This window comes from Petaurus breviceps, unplaced genomic scaffold (assembly GCF_028583685.1).
Source record: "Petaurus breviceps papuanus isolate PSGF00001 unplaced genomic scaffold, PetGlider_PUasm1.0 227, whole genome shotgun sequence".
Lineage (NCBI taxonomy): Eukaryota > Metazoa > Chordata > Mammalia > Diprotodontia > Petauridae > Petaurus > Petaurus breviceps.
Window position 1 is genome coordinate 13,950,008 of NW_027185896.1, and position 17,831 is coordinate 13,967,838.

The following is a 17,831-nucleotide window of genomic DNA, read 5'->3' on the forward strand; positions in this document are numbered from 1 at the left end:
TCCTATGTTTGCTTTTGAAAGCTGGGCTGTGGGACAACTGAGGAGGAGGAGGGATGGAAACCCAGTCATTGGAGAGGACACAGGTCTCTGTAAGGCTGACTAGGGTTTTCCTGGAGCTGCTACCATGGGGCCTTTTTTCCTGTTATTCTCCTCTTAGTCACCAGTCCCACCCCCTCAGCCCAATCCTGGAACCCAAAGAAGAGGAAAGCTCCCTCCACTCTGGGGGTGTCTCCATTGCCACCCCCCACTCTCCCCATACACACACCATGGCAGCAGTCTATGAAATATTTTTCTTATGAGCACGAGGAAAATTGGCTCAGTGGATGGAAATGGATTACAATGAACGTTTCACTCCCTTCTGGTTGTGCTCTAATATCCAACTCTCTACCTTTCACCTCCTGTCTCTCCTTCTCCCCTGGCCCCTTAATCATCCTAGGTCAGGTGTGAAATTCCCTAATAGGGAAGGGAAATTTGAAAGACTCAGCCCCTCCCCAGACCCCAGGTCTATGGTCTCCTGGATTATTAGAGGATTCAAACTAGTCAAGAGCCAGGTTCTGGCTTTCTTTTAATAGAATTCCTAGCTTTTTTTTTTTTCCTTTGCCTTCCTAAAGGAGCTGAAGACTTTTTCCTTCCTGGGCCTTTGGTCTCAGGCTGCTGTCTCCAACCTCTTTGCAGTGAGTCAAGGCAGAGATACCTCCCCAGACAGTCAAAATCTTGAAAAGAGCATAATTCGCTTCCAGTGTAAGAATGCATCAAGGCATGGAGGGCATGATGGAGAAGACATTTAAGAAGGAATGTCCTAGACTTCTGATCTCAGTGAAACCATTTTCACTTTTCTAGGTATCAACTCTTCTGCCCCAAACTATCTAGGGATCCTTTGCCACAAGAGCCAGAGATTGACCTAAACCTTTCTCCAGTGACTGCACCGTTCCTACTCCAGGATTTAAATTTCCTAGAAACTTGAGGATCTGCCCATTTTCTTGGGTTTTGAGCTGTAAGGAACTCAGACTTTATTCATTTTCCCCCCTATGCTGGTGACTGGATCTGAGTGACCATTTCTTCTCCTTGGTTGCTTACATTTTTTATCTGCTTCAGGGTCATAGGATTTAGAGTTCAAAGGGACTATAGAAATTTAATCAATTTCCTTCATTTAACCATGAAGGAATTAAGACCAAGTAACTTTGCCAAAGTCACACAGATAATATTAACAACAGCTGATGTTTGGATGGCACTGCAAGGTTGGCAAAATTCTCTGTGTACATTATCTGATTTAACCATCACAACAACCCTATCAGGTTGGTGCCACGGATATTATTATCCCTGTTTTTTAGAGCTGAGGCCCAGAGAGGTGAGATTACTTGCCTGTAACCTCAAACACTCAAGTGGATCCATGTTCTCATTGATTCCCAACCATGAAGATCGTAATTCATCCATGACTAACTATCCTAGGTGACTCTTGTTAATACCTTCTCCAAAATTCACTTCAGAGCTTCCACCCACCATTTTGGAGACCTTTCTTGATGGTTACTGCTGTCAGTGGGGCAAATGAAGAGGAAGCAGCCAAAGAGAAGGTCACGTGGGGAAGAGGCATTCTTTATCCATCTAGTCTTACCTGCATGGATAGATTGGTCACACATCCACAATCATGCAAATAATAGGTGTCAGAAAAGGGATTTGAATCCAGGTTCCTCCTGACTCCATATCTAGCACTTATAGTAGCAAAGCTGAGACGCAAATATATTAGTAAAATATTTCTTACATAAGACCCTAGGTTCATTTAGGACTAAAGATAGCTCTGGAATTTGGGTTAGGGCTAAAGTTGGGATTAGGATACGGTTTGGATTGGAACTAGGAATTCCTGTTATGGTAGGAGATTCATGTTGAGGAATGGTCAGGGTCAGGATATGACTTAAATTCTTTTTCTCCCACCTCTCAGAATCTCTAGATACGAGTTGACCTGGATTGATAGGTGTTACTACAACATAGGAGTAGGAGTCTGGGCTTGGACAAGTAAGCCCTGGTCCTGACTGGTGAAAGAGCAGAGGTGTGGAGATCCCTGTCCTACATTCCCATGCACACTCACTCTTGAAGATGCTGGTATGATCCTCCTCAGATACCCTAGGAAGCAAGGCTTAGGGATCAGTTTATGACCAGGGTTAGAATTCAGTCCATGGCCATGGAAGGGTGTGAAGCTTTAGAAGGAAATGATTGTTCTCCTGTTTTGATCTTTTCTTCCTCTGTCCTTTGTCCAGAGAGGGAGGAAGAAGGGAGCCAGGTCAGGTCTGCCAGGCTATATCAGTGGTCCCCTAGAGAGGATAAGCTTTCCTGACCTCCATTGGACTCTGGCACCTTAATGACCCATTGTTCTAATGGAGGACATAACTGACCAGAACTAGAGGATGAGGAATGGGGGTTGGGGGAAGATGGGAAGTCCATTTCTGCCTGGAATGTTTCTTTTCTTTTTTTTAAGTATTTTTAAAATTGGAAACTTAATAATATTCTGAACAAACAGAAATGTGCATATAATGAACAATAAGGACTGAAATCCCAAATAAAACACATACAGTTTGAATGATCTACATTTTGATACATCTTATGTTTAAAAATTGTGTTTTGTTTTTTTTTTTAAATCTCCAGCTGGCCAAACCTTTCTGGACTTAGCCATGCTGATCCCAGGACCACAGACCATAGCCCTACCCCTACCCACCAATCTACCATCAGGATTGTGTTAGAAGATCCCAGTTCGAAGGGACCAGTCAGAGCGTGCACTTAATTAGTACAGCCTTTAAAAATCAGTGGTTACATACATACCACAAGAAGGCACCAGAAGTAGACAGTTTGATGAAAAGTCCGATAACCAAAAGAATTTACTTGTTTTGGATCCTTTCTTGATTTCTTTTTATTTGTCTACTTGCTCTTTATTTTTTCAACAAACATATTTTTTTCTCCCTCCCATCAACCCCAACCCATTGAGAAAGAAAAAAAAGGAAAAGCAAAATCCTTATAACAAACATGCATAGCAATTAAGAGAAATTTTCCCATTGGGCTGTGACCTCTTTTCTGTGAGAAAGTTCTATCTTCTTGAGAGGACAGATTATCTTGTTTCTGTATAACACCTAGCACAGTGGTTCCAGCACCAAATAGAACAATAAATCAATAGATAAACATTTATTAAGAACCTACTATGTGCTGGGCACTAGTACTAGGGAAACAAAGAGGCGAAAAACAGCACTTGCCCTCCAGGAGCTTATAATCTCATAGGGGAATAAGTATAATGCATCTTTTATATCACACCCCTTCAAGTATTTGGAGACAATGGTTATGTCTTTTCTTATCCAGGCTAAATATCTTCCACCAATTGGTTTCTTTAACCAATCTTTGTTGAAATAGGAGAAATCTTTACAATTAATATCTCATGTAGTCACCAAAGAAAATTAATCTAGAACATTGTTCATTGAGTGACTGGAGAATCAGTTTCCAAGGTAACTTTTTATTCCAGGGGAATAAAATCAATAAGGAGGTTTTAGGGGAGATGATCCTCCACTATCACTTCCCAATCAATACCCTGACCACCGCAAAGGGATTTAGAAAGCTTTGTTGTTGTTATTTTTAATATGGTTATGTTCAAAATATATGCTCTTCAAATTCCACTTTCTTTCCCATACATCATTTTATTTATGTTTTCTCATGGTTTATGTTTCAGCGTCATGGAATTTCAGAGTTAGAAGGGATCTTAAAGGCCATAGAGCTGATCTTGTTTTTTTGTGTTATAAAAATATTCTATTGCTTTGTTATGCCAAAATTGATCAAGCCATTTCCCATTCAATTGATATGTTGATTATTTCCAGTTTTTCAATATTCTTTTTTTTTTTTTCGCTTTTTGGAGGGTAGTTGGGATTAAGTGACTTGCCCAAGGTCACACAGCTAGTTTTTGTGTTAAGTGTCTGAGACTGGATTTGAACTCAGGTCCTCCTGACTCCAGGGCCGGCGCTTCATTTTCAATATTCTTAATAAAATTTTTTATAATTTTTTTACATCTTTTTCATATAGGCTATTTTTGTCATATTCCCTTAGTTAATGAGCTCCATGAGGGCAAGAGACCATGTGTTCCTTAATGAGGATTAGATATCTTTATATCTTTTCCACTACAAAGACATTGAACTCTGAACATGAGACTCAATAATGATGAATGAATGAGAATGAACATATGATTGAAAGATAACGAAGGAGTGAATGAAGGAGAGAATGCATGAGTAAATGAGTGAGTAAACCACAGAATTTAGTATTATTGGCTATGCTCCATCTTGTATTGTTATGTGTTTCATGGATATGTTGATTCTTCAACTAGACTGTGAACATCAAAGGACTTTTCTTGTCAAGTCTTAAATATAAAGTCTAATCCAGGTCTAGGCAAATGGGAAGTAAGCAAAGTTTTACTGATGGCTGAAAAAAAAAACACTTGGTAGGCACACACAGGAGGTTGTAAACAAAAGTCAAGTTTTATTATATTTATTTATTTCCTTCTATTAGTATTGGAACCTGCATCTCCTATGGTGAAGTGGGGCTGGCTGGGTGATGGCATGGGGAGAAAGGACCAAAGGGAGGGGCCCCATGGCTCCCTGCCCCTGATTCTCCTACCCTGAGTCAGGCTTCTCAGCCCTATGATGGCAGTTCCAGATGCAAAGGTGAGTTAGTTCAGGAGTAGAAACGGAACTCGGTGGTCAGCCCATCAGCTGGTCCTGATGCTTATGAAGACTTCAAGTATTTTTCAGGGGGATAGAAAATCAAAGGGGCTTAGAGGAAGGCAAGTCAAAGGTGCCCACGATGAACATACCAGGGCCTTAAACAAGGGGATAACTACTCTAAAACTCTACCTCATTCCTCCACTCCCAAACCTAGTTTTGTGAGAGTCTGAGAGTATGGGGAAATCACCTGGACATCAAAGTTATTGGACTTTCAGCTGAGAAATCAGGCTGTGGTGCCAGGAAACCTAGAATAGGAGACCTAGATTCTAGGGCATGTCACTTCCCTTTCTGGGCCTCAGTTTCTTCCTTTGTAAAATGGCTGATCTCTAAGGTCCCCTCCAGCTCTGACATTGTGTTATTTGCTCTTGCATTCTTTCCAGTTGTGCCCTGCTAACTACTTGTGATGAAGTCAAGAGAGAGGGCAGGGTCTGGAGCCCTCGTCCAGGCTGGGTGTTGCCTAGCATGGGGATGCTTGAGGTACTCCTAGGATGAGAGAAAAGTAGAGTGGAGTAGTCTTACTTCTGGTCCTATGCTTTTCCTATTCTGCCATATGGATAATTCAAACAAATAGACTGGCAACAGACTTCCCTTTCTCCAGCGGCTTGTCTTGTCTCAGGCTAATCTCAGCACGAGTCAGCAGGGGCTAGGCTAGGGAATAGGGCAAGGTCAGAGGAGGTTGGTCCCAGTAAATCCAAAGTAGCTTCCCCCCTTCTTCCATCTCGGCCTCTCTTCCACCTCCTCCCACCTATAGACCAGATAGTTTGTCCTTGAAGCAGGAATTCTGCAGCATTGGGCAAAGTATAGTTGGGTCAGGTTGGGGGTATTCTAGGACATCTTGTGCCTAAGGGTGATGGAAAGGGTTAGGCCCCCACACAAGGATTCTATGTATCCCTAGAGCCCACCTCATTAGACTTTCCCAGTGCCCACAGGCCTGGCTTTGTGTCTCTCAGAGATGTGAACTTGCCCTGGTCACTAGAAGGACCTAGGACTGGAAGGTCACTTTTCTGGGTATATGAGGAGAGAGGAGATGCTGTGCTCAGAGAATGGTATCCTAGGATAGCCCTAGGGAGGCAGAATACTGGGTTAATTTTGATAATCATTAAGAGTTGCCCCCTACCACCTATCAAACATGTCTCTTCTAGGCCAGGATTCTTGAATGTATTGCTGTTGACTGGTCCCTTCCTTCCTCCCTTGGATGGTATAACTAGCTAGGCATGAGGAAGTGTGGGACTGGTGGCAATCTCAGCCCTTTCTCCCAGGGAGGAGGAAGAATTCAGGCATCCCTAGAATCACCCTTTGGGCATCTGTACCAGAGCCCCCCTGAAATGATGCCAACCCTTTTCTGGATCCTCCTCCCACTCCTATTCTCAATCTTTCTCTCCCCAATACTATCCATTCTCTCTCCCACTGGGGAAGGAATACATGCATCCTAGTTCCAAGATTCATAGAATATTCAAGCTGAAAAAGGACCTTGAATAGCGAGTGTGGAATGTCAGAGTTGAAAGAAACCCTAATAATCATCCAGATGAACTTTCCCATCTTATAGAAGAGAAAACTTAAATCCAAAGAAGGAAATGATTGGCCCATTATCATACAACCAGTCAATGGAACAGCTTGCCATAACTAGAGCCCAGGTTCAGGGGAGCCCAGGCCAGTCCCCCTTTCATCACCTTCCTCCATCCTTTGGAAACTCCATTCCGTATCTTACCCCCATACTAACATAAAGCCTTGTTCTTAACTATCTGTCAGCTAATCCCCACTCGGGCATTAGCTGGTAACAAATATGCAAGTTACATGGTATAAAATGTCTTGCTTTCCAGAGGTATTTGGATTTCAACAGTGGTTTCTGGAAAACTAGGGAGCCTTTAAACCCCAAAGGAATTAAGTGATAAGGGTGGAATTTCAGGCACTGTGACAGGTAGTCAGAAGGAGTGCTCTCCAAATTATACCGTGCAGGCAATCCCCTTTCCTCTATCTATTTGTAGGGACAGCCCTGGGGAGAGACTATTCTGAGCATGCTTTGGCTTTATGTCACACAGCCACATGGGCTCCAAAAAAAGAGACCTGTTGGAGTTACTGCTGAAAGTTCTCAGTCCCCAAGGGTCTCCAGAAGCCATCCTCTCATCACCATTTTAATTTTCTTCTCTTCGACATAATGTTTCCCTCCCTTTGTCCCCCAGCCTGGACCCTGACTCCTGCTGGGATCCCAGAGGAAGCAGGAGAGAGAACAAGGATGGTGTCAGGCAGGTCCTCACCATACTCACCAACTCTTATCCCCCAGACCACATTAGGGGTGGGAGTTGGCAGACCACAGTCAATTTTGCTTTCCCCAAAGAGTGATGGCACTTGTGGTGTCTTAATGCTTTGAGAGGAACCAGGATGAGGATAGGGAAAGAATTACCTCTTCCCAGACAGGGGACCTTTGTAATTCCTTCTCCAGGGTTTCCCATGCCTAGACAAATCTCTAACATATGCTAGTCAGGGCAGGAATTACCTTTGCACAATTAATGGTACCAGGGAGAGGCTACAAGACTGTACAAGCACAGGGTGATATGGTGAATAGCTAAGGTCAATTATCAATTAGCTGCCCAAATGGAAGAATGGCACTGAGAGTCCTAAAGTAGATAATCCCCACCACATAAATCAATCATTTATATTTGACTTTGGGATATGTTCTATGGCTCTTTTCAGGAGAAAAGGGGAAAGGAAGGGATTCTTTATCTTTTTTGTTGCCTGGCTCAGATAACGATTAAAATAAGTCTGCTTTCCTTGATCACATGCCAACTAACAGCCAGGGAGAGACAGAACCAAGGACAGAGAGATAATACCCTGGGGTATACTGCTGGCTCCGGGGCTGATCTTCCACCCCAGCTCTTGCCATATGGAAAATCAGAAGGTGACTGTGTGATCACTGAATCCCAGGATGCCAAATGACTCTTTCTCCATCCCCCTCAAAACACAGGATCCCATGACATTGAGCCCGAAGGGACTTTAGCCAGCTTCTAGCAGCAGAGCTAGAATGTGAACCCCAATCTCCTGCTTTCCAAGTTATTGTGCTTCAGAGGCATCTTTTCCATTTCCAAACTCAGGCTCCCTCATTAATGGTCTTTGAGATCTAGAGAAGAGGCATTCCCACTGGATTCTAACCCCTAGGATCTCTTCCTCTTTGTCTCCCCCAGAGCACAGGTGACATGTAGAATCAGAGATCAGACCCAGAAGAGAGCTCAGAAGTCAGCCCTACTTTCTCTTGGATAGAGGAGGTCAAGTGTCTTTTTTACTGGGTCATACTATCTGTTAAAGGGCTTCTGTTGCTATCTTTAGAAAAGGTACATCAAGGGGCGGCCAGGTGGCAGTGAGTAAGAGTGGCCTCAAATTCTAGATCCCCACACAAAAATAACTGGCTGTGTAACCTTGAGCAAGTTACTTAACCCTGATTGCTTAAAAAAAAAAAAGGTACATCTTCTACAAGAAAATAATGATGACCATGGGTCAAGTGAGCCTTGAATTTGAACTCCATTGTTCTGAGGTAAGCCTCAGAGCCACGATTCCTGGTATTCCCCAGCTTACTTTTATTCCAAAATAATTTTATTCCAGCTTTTATTCCAAAAGCCTAGAGAGGGAAAGCAAGTTGAATTACCACCCACATGGTTTAAATCACAGAGTCACAGAAGATTACAGCTCTTAATCCAACTCCCTCATTTTACAGAAAAGTAAACTAAGGCTCAGATAAGGGAAATGCTTTGCCCAAGGTCACACAGCTAGTAAGTAGGATAACCAGTATTTAAACTCAAATCTCCTGACTCCAAGACCAATTCTCTTTCCACAGCACCACATTTCTTCCTTTCTCCTAAGTCTGTGTACTGATGTTCTGGGTTATAAAACCAAGTCCCATCTTGGGACTAAGTTTAAGGAGACTCTAGGGCCAGTTTGGGGTGAGGGAGAGAGGTTGGGGGTTGTTTGGAGGTTGGCTCTTGGCTGTCCCCTTTCCTCCATCCAAAGATCTTCATATCCACACAGATGTCTTGCCATCCTTGCTACTAACACTGCTGCCTTTCTCTGAGTTGGATTTGGCTTTGGCCCCTTGCCTCCCTTGGGCACCATCGGCATGGTTCTGCTCCACAATCGTGCCAGCAGAAGCTGGGCTGTCAGTCCTTGAGGTTGGTAACCCAACCTGGGTTGTATAAGGAGGAAATCCATTGCTCCTAACCCCATTGGCAGGGTCCTGGGTCCCAGCCCGATGGGTTCCCCGGAAGGCATCAGTGAGATCCACTGGTGGTGGGTTCTCCTCTGAGCCAGGGACCTGAAGCTCCTGGAGCTCCTGCAGGGCCCCATTGGCCATGTTCTGCTCATGGGCCAGGATTCCACCAGGCATGAGCCTCCCCGCGGTTGCCGCCCTCTCAGCTCTGACCACCAGATTGTACTCCGGGGGACAGGAGATGTTTCGAGTGTACGGGTAGCCATGGGGTAGCTGCCGGGGCAGGGGCGGGGGTGAAGGATAGCCGTCTGAACCCTGATCCCGACCCCCAACCCTGCGGCTCCTCACGGCATCCTGCAAACTGCCTAGACCTAGGTGGGCCATCTCACAGAGATTAAGGATAAGGCAGAGGCAGCTGACCACATACATCACCAGGAGGAAGACAGTTTTCTCCGTGGGCCGAGACACAAAGCAGTCAACCGTGTGAGGGCAGGGCTCCCGGCTACAGCGGAAGAATGGTTGTACCTCAAAGCCGTATAACAGGTACTGCCCAACCAGGAAGCAGATCTCGAAGGAGGCCCGAGCCAAGAGCTGCAGGACGTAGATCTTCATTAGACCCTCCTGCTGGATCCTCCGCCTTCCATCGTGCTTCTGGTTGGCAGGCGCGGCCTCCGCAGACCCCTTGCCCTTCTCTCCCGCCAGTGCCTCCTTCTCGTCTTCCTCCTGCTCACGATCCTCCCTACTTCCATCTCCGCCCTCCTCTTCTTCCCCCATGCCACCCCCCAGGCCGATCATGGGCTCCTCCTCTCCGCCATTCGGGGTGTCTGCCCAGCCCGGGTGGGGCAGCGGAGGTGGCCTCCTCCTTGGGGGCCGTCTACGGGCCGCACGGCCCCCCTGACGCCAGCGCTTGGCCCGGCGCCTCTCCTCTTCGGATGCCCGGGCCAACCGATGGATGGCATAGCCAAGGTACATGACGGAGGGCGTGGAGATGACGACGATCTGGAAGACCCAGAACCGAACATGGGAGAGCGGGGCGAAGGCGTCGTAGCAGACGTTGTCACAGCCGGGCTGGCGCGTGTTGCAGGTGAATTTGCTCTGCTCGTCTGAGTAGATGGATTCCCCGCCCACCGCGGTCAGCACTATTCGGAAGACTATCAGCACCGTCAGCCAGACCTTGCCCACGAAGGTCGAGTGGTTGTGGATCTCCTCCAGCAGCCTCGTCAGGAAGCTCCAGCTCATGTTGGTCATAAGGGCTGATCAGTCAGGACCTGTGGGGTGGGAGACGGCAGAGGGAAGGCATGAGAGCCAAGAATCAGAAAACGTGCGGTGCGCAGAACCCCAGAGCTGGACGGAGCCTGGGAAATCGTGTCGTGCACACTCCTACACGATGCAGAATGCCTGTCCGCGGTGCCTGACACAGAGCAGACGCTTAATAAATGTTTGTTAGGTTGAATTGACTTGGACAGAGTCCTGGCTTTCGAGCTGTGTCACTGAACTCTAGGCAAACCATTCCACTCTTCGTCTCTCCTCCCCCAATGAGTCTCAGTTACCCCCCTGTAAAACGGGGATAATAATACCTACACAATCTACTTCCCAAGGTCATTATGAGTGAAATGCTTTATAAACCTTAAAGTGCTCTAGAAATGTGATTTATTATAGCATGCCTTATAAATAGCATTCCAGCCTCTGCCTGAATACTTCTACTGATAAGGCCCTCCTACCTCTGGCACTCCCTGATTTGTTTTGAGATCCCTTCTGTCACATTTTTTTTTTCAGTTCAGTCTGCCAGGTCTACTCCTTCCTCCATCACAGCACATCAATGTGCTAGAGTCCTCTGTCTCTCAATCTATGAAAGGAGGGCAGTGATTCTAACCACCCTTTTCATTCCATCCTTCCTAAACTCCAACCTCTGACTTCCACCTCATCCCTTGTCCATCCCTTTTCCACAGTGACCCCCTCCCCAGACTCCAATTTCACCCCATTCTCTAGGTGTCTCCAAACTCCCTTCCTACATCCTTGCTTTATTTTTCCTCCCCTTCCAAACTTGGGAGGCCCTAGTGCATCAAGGATCTCTCTACATCCCCTCTGAACCTCCTAGGGAGTCATAAGTGTCTCCTGGGATGCTTATCCAAATGCCAGCAAGCTTCTCGATTTGGGAATGCTGGGAACAGGGACCGAGGAGGGGATTGTAGATCTTCCAGTTTTCTTGAGGGCCTAGGTAGGGAATAAGGGTTATTGGGGACAAGAAATATCCATTTGGGAGGCTGAGGGTAAGGCTTCATGAGTCTTCCAATAGACCCCTCTGCTGAAAGAACTTAGATGGCTTTTGTCCTCGGCCTCATTTGCCTCTCAGTCACAACAGGATTCTCTTTCTTTCTGTCTCTGAGAGAAGGGAGAGGAGAGACATGAGGGAGAACAGACCCAGGCATGACAGCCTGGTGGAGTAAAAAGAACAATAGGTTTGAAATTAGAGAATCTGGGTTCCAATCCTGGCTCTGTCATTCTGTGAACAGTGGCCAAGGCACTACCTCTAACTGGCTCTCAGTTTCTTCCTCACTAAAATGGAGTTGGATCAGATTGGCAAAAATGACAAAAGATCGAAATGAAGATAAGTTGTTAAATATTAATTATGCATTAAATTGTGTTTGTATAATTGTTATAGATAATATAAAATATTAAAATTATGTTATATATGATCATACATTAAAAGTTCTTAAATGCATATGCTCTTTAACCAAGGGATATTACTACTAGGCACAAACTCAAAGGATGAAGACAAAGGGAAAGGAGGATGCCATATAAAACATTATCCCCAGTTGAGGAAACTGAGGCAGACAGGGGTTAATTGAACTTGCCTAGGGTCACACAGCTAGCAAGTGTCTAAAGCTGTATTTGGACTCAAGTCTTCTGAACTCCAGACCTGGTGCTCCATCCACTGAGAACCTTCGTGCACATTGACTGTGGAATGGCTAAACCAGTCGTGTTATATGAATGCAATGAAGTATTATTGTGTCATAAGAAATGACAAATGGGAAGAATTATTTGAACTGATGCAGAGAGAAGCAAGTAGAACCAAGAGGACAATTTTTGCAATGACCATACTAATGTAAAGGAAAACAATTCTGAAAGGCTTCAGGATGCTGATCAATGCAGTGACTAGTCATGACTTCAGAGGACTGAAACAGCTAGGGGGTGCATTGGACAAAGTACTGAACTTGGAGCCAAGAAGACATGAGTTTAAAGCTTGTTTTAAAGCTGTGTTACTCTCAGCAAGTCATTTAACTTCTCTCAGACTCAGTTTCCTTGTCTGTAATTTCAGGGGTTGGACCAGAGGGCCTCTAAGGTTCCTTCCAAATTAAGTCTATGATCCCATGGTGAAGCCCACTTCCCATCTCTCAGGAAAAAGGCAGTGTATATCTGAGGAATAAGGTCATTATTTTCAGCCATGGCTTATGTGCTGAATTGTTGTTTAACGGTCCTGACTCCTTACAAGGGAGGGGGAGGGAATAAGGGAGTCACTGGGAAAAGACAGTATGGTTTTCAAAAATCATTAAAAACATGTTTAAAAATAAACAGAGTTGGGCTAGAATAGATGATCTCTAAGGAAACCCCTTCTAATCTAAATCCTGTGCCCCTTTCGCCCTCCTGCCCTTCCCCCAATCTTGAAGAAGGTCCAGCCCCACGAAAGGTGTCTACTGCAGCACACCCACTCAATCTCCTTGGAAAGTTTCCTACCTCATCCCTGGCTCTGATCCCTAGCTGACCCATTAGAGAAAAAGGTTACTAGACAAGAGGCAAGGATCCTAGGAGACCATTGCACTCAATGTGCGTGCGTGCGTGTGTGTACATGTGTGTGTGTGTATGTGTGAGTTAGGGGGAGCTGCAGGGCTGCCCTTCTCTCCTTCGTCCCTCTAGCCGACTTCTTTCCCTTCTTCGTCAGAAATTCACAAATACAGGCTAATCCCCAAAAGAATATACATGTTCAGAGAAACTCAGACAATGATGCCAAGTGACAGACAAAACCCAAGCTTAAATCTAACTCAGAGACACAGACGAACCCAGTTAACCAATCACACACACACACACACACACACACACACACACGCCCCTCATGCTCACTTGCAGAAGGGGAATAGGGGTTGTGAGCATCCCACAACAGGGGGGCAGTCCCCTAGAGGGCAGGAGAGGGAGGGAGTGCTACTCACAGAGCCATGGTCCTCCTGGATCCCATTGCCAAGCCCCGCTCGGGCTGGGCTCAGCCTCTTAGCTCAGCCCCGCCCAGCCAGCCCAGCCCTGCCCAGACCCAGGCACAGCTAGCCAAGGCTGTACGAGATTCTGCTAGGTCCTGGACTGGTCACTCTGATGGGTGTGCGGAGTCCTCAGAGATGCATTTACAGAGTAAAGAGCTGGTGGGCTCAATAGGACCTGAGTTCTAATATGAGCTTTGTCACAAACTTATTGCAGTACCTCGGGCACATCTCTCTGGGTCTCAGTTGCCCCATCGGTAAAATGAGAGAGCTGGACTTGATGGTCTTTGAAGTTCCTCTAAAATTTTATTCTTCTGAATCCTGGGAGAGATCCCATCACCTCCAAGGCAGATAGCTCTAGAAGAGTGGAACTGGGGGAAAAGCAGATCCAGGAAATCCCCACCCCACCCAGACACTTTCCAGCAAACTGGAGTATTCCTTCCCAGTAAGACCCTGGCTTCTCTGGGTTCTCCTCCTTCCTATGTGAATGCTCCCTTTCAGTCTTTTTTTGCTGGATCATTATCCATATCTTGCTTCCTAACTATAAATATGCCCCAAGACTTTGTCCTGGTCCCTCTTCTTTCTTTACACCCTCTCATCTGGTGACCCCTCAGTTCCCCTGGGTTTAAAGATCATCTCTACGAAGATAACTCCCAGATCTCTCTATATCTAGCCCTTTTCACTCTCCTGAGTTCCAATCCCATTTCACTGTTGGCCTATCTAATATCACTGGATATGCAACAGGAAAGCAAAACCCCACCCCTCTTCCCAATTTCCTGGTTTCTACAAGGGCACCACAAGCCTTCTAGTATCCACAGATCACATTAGTAGCCAAGCTTTGTTGGTTCTGTCTTCATAATGATTCTTCCAGTTGTCCCTTTTTCTTCACTCACACTTTATATGCCTTCTTCACCTCTTGACTATTGCAATAGCCTCTTAATTTGTTGTTCTGTCTTAAACCTCTCCTCTCTAATCCATTCATCCCACAACTGCCAAAATGATATTCCTTAGCTCTTCTGAGTGATATGATGATCCAAGACAATACCAAAAGACTCATGATGAAAAATGCTATCCACATCCAGAGAAAGAATCAATGGAGTCTGAATGTGGATGGAAGCATATTGTTTTCACTTTATTTTTTTTCCTTTTGCAAACTGTTTATTCTTTCACAACGTGACTAATATGGAAATGTTTTATATGATTGCACATGTATAACCTATATCAAATTGCTTACTGTCTTAGGGAGAGGAGAGGAAAGGGAAAGAGTGAGAAAATTTGGAACCCAAAATTTTATTTAAAAATGAGTGCTAAAAATAATCTTTGCATGTAATTGGAAAAAAATACTATTAAAAAATTTAAAAAAATATATTCATAAAGCACATATCTGAGCATGTCTATTAATCCCTGGCTCAATAAACTCCAGTGGCTCCTTGATTCTTTCTAGAAACAAATGCAAACAACTCTGGCATTCACAGCTCTTTACCACCTTCCATACTGTCTTTCTAGGTTCATACATTGCCCCCCTTTACCCTATGGCCTTCTTGCTGTTCCTCACATACAACATCTCATCTCTGGTGTCTATGCCTTTGTACAGATGCCCTCCATTTCTGGAATGCCCTCCCTCCTCACCTCTGCCTCTTAGAATGCCCATCCTGAGCAATCATTCCTCAGGTGAGTTCTCTCTCTCTCATCACCCATCTTATCTTGCTCTCTCCTTGGCCCTGGGTGTAAATTGTTAGAGTTCTGGAAAGTATGTAGGATCATGGAATTTTGATATGTAAGGAAACTTAGAAGTCATTTTTACAGTTGATGAGATCAAGGTTCAGAAAGTTATGTGATTTACCCAAGGTCACACAGGCAGCAAGCATCAAAGATTGAATTTAAACCTAGGTTCTTTGACTCTCAGCCCAGCATTCTCAATCAATACTATACTCAATCAATAACATTGATCAATACCACATTGATTCACTACCTTGGTAAAGATCCCACCTCTCTTCCTATAGTCTAGTTCTATATGTATCTGTAGATGCCTACAGGACACCCCCACTTAGGGGACATCTCAGATTCAATATTGTCTAAAACTGAGCTTATCCTCTTCCCAAAATAGGGCAGCTGGTAGAGCAGCAACCACACTGACATATCCAGGATGGCTGCCAGCACAGATTCTGAGATCTAGAAAAGATAACTGTTTAAGGAGTCAACAATCTTTTAAAATTACATTCACTAGTTCAGGGGAAAAGTCAGCAACTTGAACTTCAGAGAAAATACAAAGAAAATACAAGCAGAGAAATAAAGACCAACAGACAGGACTCTGCCTGAATCAAAGCAATATTGCTGTACACTCTATATACATCCCTGAATCGAGAGAACCTTTACATCTGAGCAGTCGGGGAGCTCTGAACATAGGCCACTCAGAATCTCAACCAGAGAATCACAAGATCCTTCTCATAAGCGAGCCCCCAAAGCAAAATACCAACTCAGATTACATATACACTTCTCAGAGCCAGAGGACATAACAATCCTCCCGACTCAGAGCCTAATTAGAAATTAGCAAAAGTTGTGAAAGGCTTCCTATAAGCAAGCCTCCCCTAAGCAAGCTTCCCTTAATGGGCTCCACGTGAGTCCTACTAATGGTCAGGGAAGATCTTATATACCATTAACATTACAGCTGTGTAGCACAGGGGAAGGGGACAGAATACTGGACTTGGATTCAAAAGGACCTGAGTTCAAATCTAGCCTCAGGCACTGACTGTGTGACCTTGGGCAGTTCACTTAGCCTCATTTCCTTCTTCTGTAAATGGAGATAATAAAGACACCTACTTCATAGGTGATCAAGTGAGATAATCTACATAAAATTCTTTGCAAACTTTAAAGTGCTATATAAATGTTAGCTTTGATTATTTCTACTGATCCCAGTGATTCAGGTTCAAAATCTCAACTCCTCTGCTTTCTCTCCTTCACTCCCTAATCATCTTTGTAACTTCTCTGGAACCATTCTTCCCTTTCCAGCTCTTCTCTTCACTTCTTGCTCAGGCCTTGGTGATACTTTTTTCTTCAACTACTACTATAGCTCCTTATCAAGTTTTTCTACCTCCAGTATTTTTCCTTACTTCAATCCTTCCTACACATCCTACCATATTAATTTTCCTAAAGCAAATCTCTGATCATGTTACTCCTCTGCTCAAGAGGCTTCAATGGCTCCCCCTTACTGAATAGTTGATATTTATATGGCACTTTGAGGTTTGCAAAGCACTTTAAAAATATTATTTCCTATGAATCTCATAACAGTCATGGGAAGTAGATACAAAAGGTGCTCTTCTCACCGTTCTGGAGATAAGGAAACTGAGACTCAGAAAAGTTAAGTGACTTGCTCAAGGTAAGTATTTGGTATGGGATTTGAACACAAGACTAGCTGCCATTAGGACCAGTACTATGCTGTGCCAACACTTCTCAGTCTAGAAGTCAAGGTCCTCCATGATCTGGTGCCAACGTACCTTTCCAGCTTTATCTTCTCTTTATTTATGTAGTTATAGAATAATTTATAGAGCTATGGAATGACAGACTTAGAACTTGGAGGTCTCTTAGAAATAATCTAATCCAGTCACTTCATTTTTACAAAGGAGGAAACTGAGGCTCAGTGGAGGAAAGGTGTCGTGCCCAAGGTCAAGCTTGTCAGTAGCAAAGCCAGGTACTTGACCTCAGGTTTCCCAAGTCGTCTCCTACTACACGAAGGTGCCTACGGAGGGATCATCTCCAGTCCTGATCTATATCTGGCCACTGGACCCAGGTAGCTCCAGAGGAGAAAGTGAGGCTGGTGACCTTGCACAGCCCTGCCTCACTTTAAATCCAATTCACTTGCAAGTCATGGCATCATCTTCCTGATGTCATGGTCCTCTGAAGGACAAACAGCAATGACAACAACAAACAGCTCCCTGCCCTAGACAAACCAAAACACTTGAATTCTCTGACTGCAAGTTTCCTAAGTAGCAGCAACTCTCCTTTCTCAGGGGCTTTGAGGTTTACCAAAGGTTTTCCTCACAGGACCCTTGCGAGGCAGGTGGCACAAGGCTATTATCTATATTTGACAGATGAGGAAACTGAGGCCTGGGAAGGAAAAGTGATTCCTCTAAAGTCAGGGGGCACTGACTGAACCCAGGCCACTCAGAGGATCATGTGGGATGAGAGAGGAAGAAATGGTGTCTGAAGTAAGGTCTGTATATGTCTCTCTGTATGTACCACACATCTGTGTCATGATAAATGTCACAAGGGAAAATAACTGAAGGAAGGAAAGAGATGCAGGTTTTGCTAGTTTGTTGAGGACCCCAGGTCAGGGTCACAGCAGACAGTCCCACATTATGGGGTGGTGTGTGTGTGTGTGTGTGTGTGTTTGAGTGTATTGTGGTGGGGGGAAGATGAACTTTTAAACAGTTCTGATTCTTGGTTATATCCAGATCTCCTGAGCTGTTCCTCTCTGCTGGGACTAATGATTTTGAATTAAAAAAAAAATATTTTCTCAATTTCTTGTGCTGTGTAAAGATCCAAGTGATTGAAAGATGGAGACATCTGGGAGTAGGAAAATGTAGAATTCAGGGGAGGTGAGGGAGGCAATAAGGAACATTCCTCTCTTAAGGATGAGGGTCTAGG

At 44.7% G+C, this 17,831-nt stretch overlaps 1 protein-coding gene across 4 annotated transcripts in view; it reads right to left on the minus strand.

Moving 5' to 3' along the window:
- Nucleotides 1-2,981: 2,981 nt before the first annotated feature.
- Nucleotides 2,982-17,831, minus strand: part of GJC2 (gap junction protein gamma 2) — a 39,914-nt gene continuing 25,064 nt past the window's right edge. For 2 of the 4 annotated variants that reach the window (XM_069095854.1, XM_069095852.1), the window contains exon 2: nucleotides 2,982-10,208. In XM_069095854.1, coding sequence (XP_068951955.1) covers nucleotides 8,749-10,188 — 1,440 coding nt within the window. In that variant the 5' untranslated portion in view covers nucleotides 10,189-10,208 and the 3' untranslated portion in view covers nucleotides 2,982-8,748. The other 2 variants (XM_069095853.1, XM_069095855.1) reach the window with 2 other exon arrangements.